The sequence below is a fragment of the Bos indicus genome, chromosome 1 (assembly GCF_029378745.1).
Source record: "Bos indicus isolate NIAB-ARS_2022 breed Sahiwal x Tharparkar chromosome 1, NIAB-ARS_B.indTharparkar_mat_pri_1.0, whole genome shotgun sequence".
NCBI classification, from domain to species: domain Eukaryota; kingdom Metazoa; phylum Chordata; class Mammalia; order Artiodactyla; family Bovidae; genus Bos; species Bos indicus.
Genome location: NC_091760.1, coordinates 72,688,037 through 72,705,085, shown reverse-complemented (window position 1 = coordinate 72,705,085; position 17,049 = coordinate 72,688,037). Strand labels below are relative to the sequence as shown.

Below are 17,049 nucleotides of genomic sequence, written 5' to 3'. Positions count from 1 at the left end.
TTGGGGGGAACTTTTCAATAAAATAATACAACAATTAGACAACTGTGAAAACAGACATTTTCTAAATTTCTATTTCTTTGGCATTTGGAACTCAGCTTGCCAGAGGGTCGGGCTGAACTAGAAGAAAGTTTTGGGGTCTAAAGTTTTAAGGCCTACACGACAAATACCAGCAGCAAAAATAAAAAAGGAAAGCACATCACTGTGTAATTCCACTATTCTAAGACATTAATTGCCTTCATTTCTTTGTTCACCTTCAGTCCTTGATTGCATGCCATCATTTTATGTAACTAAGTACAACTTAAGTACAATACTGCTGTCTTTTTTCACTCAAAAAGTGAACACTTTTGTCTTAGGGCTATTTTAGGTTGCAAAGAACATTACTCAGTCAAGTTAAATTAGCTCAAAAGAAAAAAAAGTTGTGTGTGTGTGTGTGTGTAGGTAGGTGTATGTGTGAGCCTAATCTTAAAGAAATCCAGGGACAGGAACCTAAGACAGCTAAGCCCCACAGGAATTAGAGCTGGGACACAGCCATCGGCTACTGAAGCCACTCTCAGAAGCCTTAGGTGGGGTATGAGCTTATCTGTGCATTTCTCTTCTGCACTCTTATAACTTCAGTTGTGGATCGACAAAAACGGCCACCCCAAACCACACGATCTCTCAGTTATTACTTACAGAGTTTTCAATTATCCTTTCTCTAGATCTCTTAAAGCCAAATTCTGATTAGATTGGCCTAATTTATCTTTTCCATCCAGGTAGGCCGTCAGAAGTTTCTGTTTAGCTTGTGGATGGGCAGTCATTAACTCAGGTGGACACACCTTGGTCCTATTGGATGTGGTGGGGTCAGCACAGCACATGTTCCAGACTCTCTGCAGGCAGCAAGGCCACATACAGGGACCCCTAATCTTCCTCCCTACTCCCCCTTCATCCTCCCTACCCCCATCAGTAGTGAGTGTGGCAGGCAGGCATCAGCTCTCACGTGACCTCTATCTTCATAACGACAAATTTACTGAGTATGCCACATTACATCAAGTGGCTGTTCCATAATTTATGATCTCACTCCTCTGCATGCATGCTAAGTCGCTTCAGTCGTGTCTGACTCTTTGCGACCCTGTGGGCTGAGCCCACCAGGCTTCTCTGTCCATGGGATTCGCCAGGCAAGAATACTGGAGTGGGTTGCTTGCCCTCCTCCAGGGGATCTTCCCTTCGCTCCTCTGCTGTTAGTTTTCATTTTACTTTAGCTCCTTTTAGTTTGGGGGCTGCTACGAGTAAAAGTATGATGAACACCTCTGTACATGTATCTTCCCTTTCATATGGAAAATATAAAATAATCTTTATATTACATAAATTACATTCTCTGAGTACTTTCAGGATGTAAGATATAACCTTGCTTTTCTTTTCTTTTTTTTGGTTTAAAAAGTGCCTGTACTTGCTAGAGATTTATACTTAAGTAGTTAACAGGAAAAATAATAGGATGTGCTATTTAGTATTTTTCAAAACACTATTTGAAAAAACACCAGAGGTGGATGGGTGATAGCTGAAGCAAGATTGGTGAAATGTTGATGACTATTGGCACTGATGATGGGTATGTGGGGGTCATTTATTTATGGGCACACGGGGGGTTGCTACTGTCTCTATTTTGCTGTTTAATTCCCACTTCTTTTGCTTTCTCTTCTGAAATTTTTGTTGTTTTACCCCATGATGCCCCCATGCTACCCTCTGAATTCCTCCCAGTTTCTCGGATTCAATGACCCCTGATACTTGCTTCTTAGTTTCCTTATCCTTTCCCAAACATCTCAAGTCCACCCATCTATTGACTTACTCAGTAATTGATTCACACAAGAATTGTGAGCCTATGTTTGGGCAAGACGCTGTAAAAGGTGCAAAATGTAGTCACGTTTGTTGTTTTAGATGCTATTAGACAGCCGTTAAGAGCTATTAACACAGTCATGACTTCTTGAACTATGAGGTAAGAACTAGACAATCAGCTTAACACTCTGGGAAGAACTATAGAAGTCAATAGAACAGTCTTATGGACTCTATGGGAGAGGGAGAGGGTGGGAAGATTTGGGAGAATGGCATTGAAACATGTAAAATATCATGTATGAAACGAGATGCCAGTCCAGGTTCGATGCACGATACTGGATGCTTGGGGCTAGTGCACTGGGACGACCCAGAGGGATGGTATTGGGAGGGAGGAGGGAGGAGGGTTCAGGATGGGGAACACATGTATACCTGTGGCGGATTCATTTTGATATTTGGCAAAACTAATACAATTATGTAAAGTTTAAAAATAAAATAAAATTAAAAAAAAAAAAGAAGTCAAGCCAGGCGCCCTTCACTGGGATGGGCAGTGACATAAGGCACAGGAAGCAGCAGAAGGCTGAGATGTGGGAAGAGGCTCTTCTTTAATACCTACAGCTTCCTTCCTACCTCTTTGTCTAGTGAGTTTCAGCCTTTAGGAATTTTGAATTGCAAGCTACCTTTTGAGGTCATATTTATTTAGTAAAATGAAAATGATATATATTAAGCTTCTTGTAATTTTTATAACCTTTAATATAAAGCAGTGAAGAGTCTCAAACGCTCCAGGAAATGAGTATTTTATATTTGTGCTGAAAACGCAAAAATCTAACCAAATGGCTTCATTTTCTATTCATTTCCCAAACATTAATGGATTACAAATTTTGTGCAAGATAAGAATAATCGCAGGGTGATCATTTTGAGGCTGTTTTGATTTTAAGAGTTAAAATGTAAAAAAAAAAAAACCAATCAGGAGCAAACTCCAGGTGCTTCCTGACTCCTTGAAACTGGAATGCCCCAGTGTGTGACTGTACCACCTCGTAAGTGCCTGTGTCTGGCAGGGGTTGAGATCTTCTCAGAGCTTCCCCAGCTCCCGCCACACGTCTCTGCCTTTGCATCCCTCAGCTTGGATTAAAATCCATATCTCTACTTGTCAGTCTCCCTCGCTAGTCTGTGAGCTTCTGTGGGAGAAAATGGATTCTATTTCTCAATGCCTGGAATGCTCTTGAGTCCCAGTAAATATCAGCTGAATAAAAGACAAAAAAAATTATTTTCTTAAAAATTCCCATAGCTTCTCCCTCACAGACTCTCTGCATTGCACAGACTTAAGATGGTCCCATTCTTCACGTGGTTCTGAAGACCTCCTGAGAGCAAATGTTTCCAGGAAACTGCCTGTCAGAGACTCAAAACTTCCATAGGATTCCCCCCACTAAGGACTGCCTATTGCAGGATGGGGGCACCTGGATTCGGGTCACTTGGAATGTGCCTTTGCCATCAGCTTTCTCTTTCTAGAAACAGGATTGTTACCTTTAAACTGTTCAGGGCTTCATTTTTTTTTTCAACATCACTGCTTAAGGATTTCCAAACTTAGGCTTCTCATTAAAACCCCACAATAATTAGTCCAGTTTAGAATCTACTGTGAGCACAGCAGGTCAGCAGCAAGTTTATTATCAGACTCGCAAGGTAACAGAATGGTGCATGGCTAAATGTCTGGGCCAGCTTGCCTTGGGTTCTTCTCCATTAGCTTCTGCTGCCATGTTTCCCTTCTGGTAGGTTTGTAATAGGTTGCTCTGGTGGTTTGGTTTGTCTTTATGAGGGTCGGTATAGGGGAAAAGCAAAGCAAGAGAAGGAACATGGAGTGAATGCAGCTCCCTTTAGAGCCTGGTTACATGGACTCGGGACAGTTCACCTGATCTGTGATCGTCATTTTCTCAACTTCAATGTTATTAGAGGTCAGGATATCTTTGAGATAGGTCACTGTTTCTGGAGGGAGATAAGGGTTTCTTCCCAAGATCCAAACATGATCCATGTGAAAAAGCCAGATGATTGTGGTACAGGAGTACACGAGGGCGTAGTTCTCATAGTCGGTGGCCAGGACCCAGTACGGAGCTGACGGCATGACTGAGAACCAGAGGAAGGCAGTATTAGGAGGGACCAGGGCAAGAGAAACCTTCATCTCCAGGGTCCTGGAAGCCAGGCTCTGGGATTCTAGTTCTTCTACATCAGTGGGTCTTCATTCTGGCTTCATGTGGGAATCATATGGGACCTCTGAAAAACACCAGGCGCATCTCTCCCCACCCCAACTCCCAAAGGCCGAACTGGAGCTTGTTGGTACTTTGGAAAGCTTCCCAGTAATTCCAATGTGCAGCCAGAGTTCAGAGCCACCATTCTGGATCCCCATTCCCTGACTGCAGGTTGGTACCTGGAAGCCCGTAATATCTGGAAGTTGGGCCGGATCCCCTGGACTGACAGGTGCACTGAGCACAAGTGCCTATGGAGCCGTTACTCAGTAAGTGCAGTTAGGAATGCACAGTCAGGGGCCCCAGGCTTTCCAGGTTTGTACCATCCAGCTTCCTCTATAATCCACCTATAGGAGGAGGTAGAGGCTAATGTTGGCTTGCTTGTTTTTCTTCTTGTGTGAACTTTGAAAACCCCACTATTCTTAAGAATATGGTAAATCAGGTGATGGCTGTTGTTTAGTCACTCGGTCATGTCTGACTCTTTGTGACCCTATGGACTGTAGCCCATCAGGCTCCTCTGTCCATGTGATTTCTCAAGCAAGAATACTGGAGTGAGTTGCCATTTCCTGCTCCAAAGGATCTTCCAAAGCCAAGGGTCGAACCCGCATCTCCTTCATCTCCTGCATTAGCAGGTGAGTTTTTCACCACTGAGCCGCTGGGTAAGCCCAAATAAGGTGGTAACAGGTTACAAATTCTTCCTAAAGGGCCTATAGAGATTCACTGATTGACATCTGAGTAGTGTTGAAAGTTCAGTATTAAAAGGGTCTTTAAGAAGACAGATGGAGGGTTTACTTTTCCATTTGAATCCAGAAATTTCCTTTGTGAACTTGACCTCCACAGCCAAGCCAAGTGTGTGGCTCAATGGCACTGGCTCCATTGTGTCAGCTCCATCTTAGGCCTGCACTCCTAGCCCTCCCCTTTTTCGCCCTACTGAGCTTTAGCTTACTCACAAGGAAAGCACCCAAGCCAAATAAGTTCCCTACAGTCTTTATCTCACACGAAAACTGAAAGAATGTCTTTTGCTGACACAGGTGGTTAATGGTCATGAGACCCCTGGGGTGAGGGTGGGAGGAGGCAAATCCCTCAGTTTCCGTCAGTGTGGACATGCTTCCTTTAGTAGTCAGATTCTATTTTTAGCTGTGGCCCCATTAAGCATCCCTGTCCCCCTTTTGGCAGAACGCAGTGCAGCTGGGAATGCCTCTGATGGTCGTCTACATGATTCTGTCTGGATATAAGTTACCCATAATAAACATAACCGTTCTTTATGGAGTTGCCTGCTTTCCTTTCCAGTCTCAAAGTTCCTTTTAAATTCAGAGGATATTATTCAATAACTCCACCTCCCAACACCAAGGAAAACCCACTGTCCAACTGGAAGGGGAACCAAATGAAACCCCCAAAATTTGGATAGAAAGTGGCAAACAGAGCCAGGACTCCAACTTACCTTCACTCTTACCAGCTCTTGCTTTTAAACTTTCTCACATGTTAGTCGTTTTTCTAATAACTACTAATTTTGCAGTTATTAGTTCCCTCTGGGAAAGACTGGCTTGAGTCTCCTAATACTCATGCCCAACAGGCTTCAATCTGTGCTTCCTCCATTGACATACTTCCTGTAGTTTTATAATAAATCACCTGGCTGCTTGTCAGTATCCACACTGACATGTAAGCTTCACAGGGACATTGGCCAGCTCTGTCTTGCTCATCTTTGCATCTCCAGGGCCTAGCCCAGCATACGGCAGGTAGGAGGTGTTCCACAGGTAATTATGCATTGAATCAGTATAGGTGACACTCAGATGTGACAGGACTGCTCCGACCCAGGGCTCTAGCCTTCAGTTTGTCGAGCTCCTGTCCCTGACGCCTCCTGAGAGAAGTGTATACTTACACCAGAAAAACTTAACTGCCAGCTTGGCAGGCTCTGTGATGTTCTCCGGGGTGGCTTCACCTTCAATTTGATTCACAGTTCCATCAGCTCTGCAGTGAGTAAAAAACAGAACAAAAAAACCTTAACCAGTTAAAAGCCACAAATCAATGAAAGGCAAGATTTGTGACACCAACAATCATGGTGGCCAACAGTGCAATTTCTGGGTAGGAGATTCTTGACGGTAGGCTGGGTCCTGGGTCTATTCCCTCCCCTTTGCTTTATTACTGTCTCTGGACTGAGCAGAGAAAGACAGTTTTGGGGTAATAAGGATCAACAATTGCAATGGCCAAGGACTGGATGATATGTGAGACCCTGGCACTTCAACCCTTTTTTTCAGAGTATATGTAGTGGCCTGCAAGGCTGTTTCTTGCTCCTGGACTCCAAAGCATGAAGGAGGAAAAAGGGAAAATTTACAAACAAATGAATCAACTTCACACAAAAAGAATATTCATTTCTTTAAAAATGACAAGGGTCCAAAGGAAAACATAAAGGCTGACTAGATCACTAAAAATCATGCAAAACATGAAGTCTGGAGATCTGCAAAGTTTTCCCCCTCTTTGGGCCTCAGTGATATCAGAAGCTCTGAAACGAGTCCGATTTTTCTTTATTCAAGACTCTTCCAGTATTGTTTTGGTTTATGCGGGGTCAGAGAATCAGCCACTGTGTTGCGGCTCACAGGAAGCTTAATGGGTAATATAATGGCCATGGGAAGTCTTTCTGAGCCTGTGTGACTACCAGTCTGACTGGTACTTGTTTTCTTGGAGTTGAACACACTTCTTAGACAACTTAGGAAACAGGAATGGCAACCCTTCATGTCCAGCTTCTTTCATTTGTCTTCTGGTTTCTTCTCCATTTCACTTCTCCCTGGTTTTAATTTACTTTAAAACTTTTTAATTTATTTTTTAATTTTTATTTTTTGGCTATTTCTGCTTTATTGACTATGCCAAAGCCTTTGACTGTGTGTATCACAATAAACTGTGGAAGATTCTGAAAGAGATGGGAATACCAGACCACCTGACCTGCCTCTTCAGAAACCTGTACGCAGGTCAGGAAGCAACAGTTAGAACTGGACATGGAACAACAGACTGGTTCCAAATAGGAAAAGGAGTACGTCAAGGCTGTATATTGTCACACTGCTTATTTAACTTATATGCAGAGTACATCATGAGAAATGCTGGACTGGATGAAGCTCAAGCTGGAATCCAGATTGCCAGAAGAAATATCAATAACCTCAGATATGTAGATGACACTTCCCTTATAGCAGAAAGTGAAGAGGAACTAAAAAGCCTCTTGATGAAAGTGAAAGAGAAGAGTGAAAAAGTTGGTTTAAAACTCAACATTCAGAAAACTAAGATCATGGCATCTGGTCCCTTCACTTCTTGGGAAATAAATGGGGAAACAGTGGAAACAGTTTCAGACTTCATTTTTTTGGGCTCCAAAATCACTGCAGGTGGTGATTGCAGCCATGAAATTAAAAGACGCTTACTCCTTGGAAGAAAAGTTATGACCAACCTAGATAGCATATTAAAAAGCAGAGACATTACTTTGGCAACAAAGGTCCATCTAGTCAAGGCTATGGTTTTTCCAGTGGTCATGTATGGATGTGAGAGTTGGACTGTGAAGAAAGCTGAGCGCTGAAGAACTGATGCTTTTGACCTGTGGTGTTGGAGAAGACTCTTGAGAGTCCCTTGGACTGCAAGGAGGTCCAACCAGTCTATCCTAAAGGAGATCAGTCCTGGGTGTTCATTGGAAGGACTGATGTTGAAGTTGAAACTCCAATACTTTGGCCACCTCATGCAAAGAGTTGACTCATTGGAAAAGACTCTGATGCTGGGAAGGATTGGGGGCAGGAGGAGAAGGGGACGACAGAGGATGAGATGGCTGGATGGCATCACTGACTCAACGGACATGAGTTTGAGTGAACTCCGGGAGTTGGTGATGGACAGGGAGGCCTGGCATGCTGTGATTCATGGGGGTCTCAAAGAGTCGGACACGACTGAGCAACTGAACTGAACTGAACTGAACTGTGGCATCTTAGTTCCCTGACGAAGGATCAAACCCTCACCTCCTGCATTGGAAGTGTGGAGTCTTAACCACTGGACCACCAGGGTAGTCCTTTCTCCTGGGTTTTGAATCTCTTGAATCTCAGCTTTGTCACTTAAAAGCTCTGTGACTCTTGGGCAAATTACTTTACCTCTATGTATCTCAGTTTCTTCATCCATAAGAATGGATTTAATAATAGTACCTACCTCAGGTTGCTGTGGGGATTAAATGAATAGCAATGCTCATTTACATATACATAAATACATGCACTTGTACTCACACATATATATATGCATACAGAAGAGTGCCTTGCACATAGGAAATGCTTAATTAATATTAGTTATCATTGTTTATTGTTACTCTCATGTTTGTTGATGGTGGGTGGGTAGCAGTTCTTACTGGGTTTCTTTTTAAGTTTATATTTGCTTTTAAAATATGAATTTTGGGATCAGTGAAGAAGCCCTCAATAATAGAAAAGTATATCTCTGTAGACTCTCCTGTTCACAAAACCTAGAATGTGACTATGTATGCATTTCATTCTTGCTTAATAAGAAAAGGAGTTTTCTAACAGTTAAAACTGTCTGAAGATGGAATAAACTGTCATGGACATTGATGAGCTCCCAGTTTCTGGAAGGATTCAAGCTAAGCTAGATGCTCTCAATCAGCAGGTGGTATAGAAAGGGCTTCTCTTTTGGTACTGGAGATCAGACAAGAGAGTCCCTGCTGTCTTTTGCTTCCAGAAGGTCTATTTTGGAGTGAGAGCAAGAAATCTTGCAGTTTGTGTTACCATTAAGTCCCCAGGGTCTTTCACAGGCTCTGGGACACAATAAGTTGCTCAGCAAGTAGCCATGGAAATGAATGTGTGACTTGTCCCTACCATCCTGCCTGCCAAAAGCTGTCCTCTCAGGACCTGTTGTGAGCAGGCAACCAAGACCCAGCGATGTCCCCATCCTCTCACACTATAAGGCAAGGGCACCAGTCATCCCAGGACAAGTCTGCAGGGCTGCCTCCAGGATGTACAATGCCTTTGAAACTACAACCACTCACCTCAGCTCCTTGTTTATCACTTTGATGTTTCCATTTTCCTTTAGTGAGTAGTTGGCTTGGATGCAACTTCCCTTCTCAAAGCTCACTGGGATCTTCTCAATTTCATACCATTTTCCAAGATACTGCAGAGACAACGACAGGCAGAGAAAACCCTGCGGCTCTCTGGGGACCTGAAAACTCTTCCCCATTGCTGTCTTTCAGAGCAGAGCCCTTTCTTGGGGAAGCCAGGCAAAATGGGCTGCATTGTTCCCAGAAGCCACTGAGCAAGATATTGATTCCAATGGGAATAAGTGAATCGGATGTGTGGGCATTGGTTGAATGCCACCGTCCATTCCTAAAGTGCTCTTATTTAGCTATGTTCTTGGTGTCCCCTTCAGTCAAAACCTACGTGAAATTCTAAACTCTGTAAAAGGAAGGGATTGGTTTAGATGATGTAAGATGTCATCTCAAATATTTTATGACTTTACAAGGCATCTTTGAATTGTGTGCAAAGTCAGATATGTTTACTGTGGGGAGCTGGGACTCCAGAATCGACTCAATTCTCCTCATAAGATCCCACATGAGGAGTTGGTCACAGAGGCTTTTGGCATGAGATCAGGATTTAGAAGACCTATATCATTCTTCCCCTGGGAGCTTGCTCTCAGACCGTAACTTCAGTGCAGAATCAGCTTTAGAGGAACTGAGCAACCGTGTGGGTGAGAGTGAAGGGAGACAGTCACACCCTGCTTCCACACATTCCCCGGCATAGAGACTGCTTCAGTCTACAACCTTCGTGAGGGCAACTTGGTAATGTCAAGCAAAACTAAAACTACATTTACTCTGGCCCAGCAATCTCACTTCTGGAAAGGCATCCTCCTGAAAATAAGAAATGATGTATGTCTAAGGTCATTCATTGCAGTTCTCTTTGTACTATTAAAAGACAGGAAGTGGCTTGAGTGAGCATTAATAGGATTAACTAAATGATGACACATCCATACAATGGAATGCTATACACCCTCTTTTAAAACACAACAGGCAATTATCTCCAAGATACACTTAATGGGAAAAGAGCCAGGTGCAAAATAGTGTATATATATTAAGCTACCTTTTATGTAAAACTGGGAGAAAAGGTTATATCGGTTTCCCATTGCTAATGTAACAAATTACCACAAGCTTGAAACATCACAAATTTATGGTCTCATAGTTTTGTACATCTGAAGTCTGACAAGGATCTCACTGGGTTAAAATCAAAGTGTGGCAGGGCTACATTCCTTTCCAGAGGCTCTAGAGGAGAATCTGTCTTCTTTCCAAGTCCTTTCCAAGTCCTAGATGTCGTTTGCATTTCTTGATTTGTGAATCCCTTTCTCCATCTTCAGAGCCAGCAAAAACAGGTCAACTCCTTCTCACACTGCATCTCTCTGAGTCTTCTTCCATCATCACACCTCCCTGACCACAGCTGGGAAATGTTCTCTGCTTGTAATGATTAGATTAGACCCACCTGATAATCTAGGATACCCTTGCCATATCAAGCTCCATAACTTTAATCACAACTTCAAAATCCCTTTTTCTATATAGAGAAACATTACTTGCAGATTCTGGGGAATAGGACATGGACAACATTCTTCCTACTGCAATTATATATGTGCTTTTTAATATATACACATTATCTCTCAAAAGACACCATAAGCTGTTTTTACTGGTTGTCACTGGGGAGAAATGAGGCTGGGTTACAGGGGTGGAAGCGAAAGTTCATTGTATCTTCTTTTGCACCTTTAGAATTTTGAACCTGGTGAATATATTTACCTAGTCAAAATATTAATTGAAATGATTTTAGAAATTTAAAAATGTATTACTCAGCAAAACAAAGCAAAATTAAAGAGATGCAATCAGAATTTGAAATGAGAGCATACTGCAAATAGGTGGCAGTATTGCTTCAGTCACCTGGCTCTTTGTTAAAATTACGTTCACATTTATGACATAAATTTTCCTCTCATTTGTTAAAGGACATCTTTCAATTAAAATCACTGAACTGAACATGCATTTAAAGAATAAGCTTAACATGCATTTAAAGAATAAGCATCAAAGAATAAGCTAAAGGTCAATTGGTTTCATAGGCATCCTCCAAAAATATCTCCATTTTATACAGTGCATTTAAAATAGTTCCATTACTGTTAAGGTGACTTTAATGGTCCACAATTTAAAACAAGGAAGCTTAATTTTCCAGAAAGGAAGAAACTCAGAGGTGGAAGATTGCTCTTCATGTCATGTTCCCTCATGATCTCATATTATTTTTGTGAAGGGTCTTCATTTCTCTATCTATATAAGGAGAATGCAATGTTTAGAAATAATTATGAAAAGGAAGAAGTAAAACTATCTCCATTTTCAGATGACAGGGTTTTGTAGATAGAAGATTCTAAGGAATACACACACGCCCCCACGCACAACTATTAGAACTAACAAATGGACTCGGCAAGGTTAAAGGATAAAATAACTAATATCTAGGAAAAAAAGTATTCCTATACTTACAATGACAAATCTACAAATTAATTTAGAAAATTTCCACTTATAATAGCATCAAAAAAAATAAAATTCTTATGAAAATTTAACCAAAGAAGCATAAAACACACTCTGAAAAATACAAAAGACTGCAGAAATAAAGAAGACCTAAATAAATGGAAAGACATCCTATGTTCATGGATAGGAAGACTTAAACTTGCTAAGATGGCAATACTCTTCAAATTGACCATAGACTTAACAGTACAGTCTCTATCAAAATTCCAACTAGCTTCTTTACAGAAATTGACAAACTGATCCTAACATTTATGTTGAAATACAAAGGACTCAGAATAGCCACAAGAACAAAGTTGAAGGACTTATATGTTCTGACTTCAAAACTTACTACAAAGCTGCAGTAATCAAGACTATATAGTGCTGGAATAAGGACAGACATATAAATCAATAGAATAGAATTGTGAGCCCAAAAATAAATTCTTACACATATGGTCAATTGGTTTTCAACAATTATATCAAGACTATTCAGTGTGGAAAGACTCATCTTCTCAACAAACAGTCTGGAACAGCTGTATATCCTCATGCCAAAGAAAGAAGTTTCCTTTCTGTATCACCAATGTACAAAATATAACTTAAAATGAATCAAAGACTTATATGTAAGAACTAAAACTATAAATCCCTTAGAAGAAAGTATAGGAGTAAATCTTTATAAACATAGACTAGGCGACTTTTTTTTTTTTTTAAGATATGCCACCAGAAGCACAAGCAAAAAATGAAAAGATAATTTGGGCTTCATTAATATTGAAAAGTTTTGTGTTCAAAAGACATGAATAAGATGATGAGACAATCCTTACCATATATGGGGGAGTTGATTTTATTGATATCTTTTTAGCACAGGTGACAAGAAGGCCCCTGGGGGAAGTGCTATCCCATCCTGGGTCCTATTTGAGTCACCCATGGGATCCCGCACTCCTGGGAAGCCTAGTTTTGAATCCTACTCTGCATTTACTGGCTGTGTGACCTGAGCAGGTGGCAAGCTCCCTGACGTTCAGCTTCTTCATCTGTAGAGTGAGGATAACACCTCTGCAACATCTGCTGCTGATGCCCTGTGTCCCATTGTCCTCTCAGCCCACCTCTGGGCTCACCTCCATCATGGCAATCTGCTGTTGATGCCCTGTGTCCCATTGTCCTCTCAGCCCACCTTTGGGCTCACCTCCATCATGGCAAGCACTTCCCACACACACTGCCAGCTTCCAACTCAAGCCCCTGGGTCTCCTTCCCTGTGAGAGGCTTGTCCAGTGTCATGGGAGCTCCCACTGCCTGCTTGCACCTATCCATGGGACAAGCTGAGGCACATTCTGTGCATTTCCTCAGAGGACCCCCAGCAGAAGTGAACCCTGTTCACAGAGTAACCTGCTCGTGAGCTCACCCTTTACTGCTTGCCTGCCTCCTCTGTTTCCACACAAGCCCACTCAGGCTTCTTGGGATCATCTCCCAAAACCTCTCTGCTCCCCAGTTCTTGTCTCAAAGTCTGCTTTTGGGAACTCTTTGGAGGCTAAGTACCTAACCCAAGGCTTGCTGTGGTCATTAGAGCAGGAAAAAAAAAACCCAAACCTGGTAGGATGCTTATTCAAACAGGAGACAGCAAAACAAGCAGGGATTTATTCTTTTACTACACCTTATTCACGTCGAAATTCTCCTGCACGGGAGGATGGGGGCATTTCCCGAGATGGAAAGCTTGTCCCTCAGCTGCTCCGAAGAGGCCAGCCAGGGCAGGGAGCAGCAGCAGCACTGGCACCATCCTTGGGCTGGGTGGCTGGAGATGGACCTGGAGTGGGGAGAACAAAGCAGCTGCAGGCGTTCGAAGTCTCTGAGGGCACGGAGTCCTTGGAGGAACATGTCTGGGCTCGTCGGTCTCTGTGTGGGCAGCCTCCTACTCAGCCCCTCTGAGCCCCTCATCCTCCGGGGCCACCTCAGTCATCGGTGTGGCTGTGAGGTCTTCCTCCTCTGTGAGCCTCACTAGAACCTTCTGTGCCTCCATTAGAACACAATCTGCCTGGCATTACAGTTTGTTGGGCTTATTTGGCCAGCTCCCCTGCTGACCCCACACAGCTAATTACATATTTTTCAAGGATGGGCATGATGTTTAATTCTCCCTGGACTCTCCCACAGAACCTCCCAGTGCCAGGCACAGTAGATGCTTGTTGAATGAACAGAAGCCATGTGTGTGTGTGTGTGTGTGTGTGTGCACTTGTTGAATGAACAGAAAAAATGTGTGTGTGGGGGGGTGGGGTGGGGTGGCAGGGATTGGGAGAGAGTGAAGCCCTCAAGTGAACCATGAGAGAAAAAACTAACCGAAAACAAAACCTGCATTTAGCGCCCTATGAGGTTCATCAAAGAAATGCCTCCCCTGACTCCACCTCCCCACCCTATCCTCCACTTGCTGGCTGTTTACCAGGCCAGGAGTAGGCCTGGGAACCTTGGGGACCCCAGGATCACCTTGACTGGCTTTGAATTCTGGCTCTTCACATACTAAGTATAACTGTGTCCAATGGATGCTTTAATTTCCTTGGCTGTTAAGTGGGAATGATAATCATACCAACCTTGTGAAATTCCGAGGGAATTAAATGAGAAAATATAGACAGCATTTAGAGCAGTATCTGACACAAATGCTCAATAAATGCTATTATGAAATGCAGAAGCAAATTATTGTATTTCCTGAATTTCTCTTCCTTCCTTCCTTTCTTCCTTCCTCCTTCCCTTCCTTTCTTCCTTAATATTCTGTTGAGGCTACTTTTCGTACATGCTATACATTTAAGCAGAGAAGGACCAGTAGCTGATGTGAGCCCAGAGCCCTTGGGTGTGGAAGCTGCTTTGCGGGGGGTGCACAGTGGGCAGGGGTGGGGGCTGCAGCGCTGCTGGTGGGGTCGAAGCCTGGGTTGCTCCCAGCTTCTTTCACTGACTTGCTCTCAGTCTGTTCTCTTCCTTGTGAGTCCTCGCCTGTAGCTGCACGAGAGCTATTTCCAGCTCTTTGCCTTTCTCCCTGTGATGAAGAGGCCTGAATTGAGGCAAGCAAGATGTTCTCAGATTTGAGTTTTTAAAAGAATGTGTCATAACTGGGATAATTATAACCACTTTCTTAAGAATCTCTAAAGCTCCAAATAACCTTTAATAATCAATAGCTCTTCTGGAGGTTTTGTTGCGTGTTTTTCAAAAGAACAGTTACATAATGAGTAAAAGTTGATGTGAGGTTGAGGGGAGGAGGGACGGTCCCTGAGTCCCCGCCTTGAGCACGTCTGCCCCGTGAGGCGGGGAGGGCTACTTTCCTTGGTCTCTGAGGCTCCGTTTCCCATCAGCCCCTGCCACCAGGTAAACAACATCTGTTTTTAACCTTTTGGGGGGTGATGGATTTGCCAAAATCCAGCCTAAACCCACAAAAATTTGCATTCCTTTCCAAGCCCTTCTTAAAACCACTGAAGTTCTACTCTTGGCCCCTAGTCAGCTCCAGGCTCAGTGCCCTGCCCAGGAGTTCTAAGCTCAAGGATGGCCACACATTATGCACATTCGCCACGGCCCCCAAACTGGGCAGAAACTTAGAGGTCATTTATCCACCCTCTCCCCTCAGATGTACCGATGGGGAAGCTAAGGCCCAGAGGGGCAGAAGGCCGGGGCTCAGGCCCCGTCTCCAGCTCTCCATTCTGCCACAGCCCTGAACTTTGCTGCCTTCTGTGACCACCTTCAGTGCTTCAGTAAACACCTGCCTCTAATACCTGATGAATCTCATTTTACCACATGACAGTTTGACCAAAAGTCAGCTCCTGACAAATATCTTGTTACAAAATGTTCTGTAGTGAGCTGAAATGTGTTCTTTAGCTCTGCAGGATTTCAGAGCATGATTATCCCTGCCTGCATCTCTTCCAAAGATGCCTCTTTATTGCAGTAGTTTTTGTCCTATGACTAAACTTCTTGTGAGAGAAAGAGTTGATAATATCCATCATTTTTTCCCAGTGCCCCTTGCATTCTAATTCATGCAACGCTTGTTGAGCAATTTCTGAGGGTAAATCACATTATTAACCTGTATCTATGAACTCGGATATGTATGACTTACTTTTGCATCTTCTTCTAACACTAATGGGAAGATGGTCCTAACGAAGAGACTTCAAATACTTTTTAAAAATAGATATAATTTAAATATTATATAACTGAATATTAAATAATTAGAAAAGAATTCTACTAAGGTTATGGTGCATCCACCCTGGGACAGAATTGACTCTGTGTATTACTACTTACACTCCTCGAGCTTCTCCAGGGAGAAGCCCTGGTTTCAGAATTTTACATGGACCTAAGTCTCTACAACACCCAGTCTGGAAGAGTCCTGCACTAACATTCTCCATGTACTCAGTGAGGTTACTTCCTGATAAGCTGTGAAGCCAGAACTTAGACCAGGTTTCCTAAGAGTCTACACACCTGCACGATAGTGTGGACCTGGCATCTGGTCTCGAGGAGCTTCAGAATATTAGGGGTGAGACTTTTAGATTTCACTTGACAAAATAAAATACATTTCCACAAGTATATGGGTCTTAAAAACCATTTTGCTATTGAATCTAATAAGAAAACATATCGCCTGAAGAAAATTTTTCAGGAGATAAAAAGCTTTGCATTTTCTGTTAATATTATTTAATTATTTAATAATTAATTCTATCAATACTAAATGAATTTTCAATTCACACAGCACATTCCAACTCACTTTTTGGTCAGTTTTACTGAAATGCACACTGGGTAACCCCCTGAGAATTCATCTAGTACAGTATTGATGCAGGAATAATTCCTTATTGTCCAATAATGGTATCAAGGGGGTTGCCTGACACAAGCAGAAGACTTTGAGGTGAGTCTTCTCAGGGTGACACCCCAGCTCTGGCATTTGTTGGTGGTCTTACTTTAGGCCTGTTGCTTAGGATATCTGAACTTCAGTTTCCTCATTCGAAAAACGACACTAAAAATATCCCCCTTGTAAGGTCGTTTATGGAAAAATGAAACCAAGTCTGCAAAGCAACTGGCCAAAGGCCCTCAATCATGTTAGTTATTATTTTTAGCTGAAATGAGAATTTAAACCACAGTACATACCTTTTTTATCGAGGTGAAAGCAGTTTCCACACGCAAAATCATCCACTCTGAGATGCCCTGTCTTGGTGACTGACTTCTCCCAAGCTATTTTATAAGCTTCCTCAGGTCACTGATGTTTAATTTTAAGGCATGCCCCGCCCCCTAAGTTCAGGAAGGCTGGTCTAAAAGCTTTGCTCTGTATGAAACACAAAGATGGGATGTTATGTTCATCTCCCTCCCCCAATTTCTTTCACAGCTGCTCTCTGAAGAAGAAACAAGGAGATATTGTTCATGTGTGTGTGTGAGAGAGAGGGAAAGACAAAGTGTATTTCATTCAAAACATCCTTTTTGCTGTGTGGATTTTCTAATTTAATTTTCTCAGTCAGAATGCACTTTTAAGTTCCAGTAAGA

General features: G+C 42.6%; 1 protein-coding gene across 1 annotated transcript; it reads right to left on the bottom strand.

Annotated features, from left to right (window-relative positions):
- Positions 1–3,422: 3,422 nt before the first annotated feature.
- APOD (apolipoprotein D) lies at positions 3,423–16,904 on the bottom strand. Its single transcript, XM_019957588.2, has 5 exons — positions 16,660–16,904; positions 13,214–13,363; positions 9,046–9,167; positions 5,917–6,005; positions 3,423–3,918 (listed from the first exon to the last, which is right to left on the bottom strand). Exons 1-5 carry the CDS (start codon positions 16,699–16,701, stop codon positions 3,683–3,685), a joined length of 639 nt encoding a protein of 212 aa, XP_019813147.2. The 5' UTR covers positions 16,702–16,904; the 3' UTR covers positions 3,423–3,682.
- Positions 16,905–17,049: the final 145 nt, after the last annotated feature.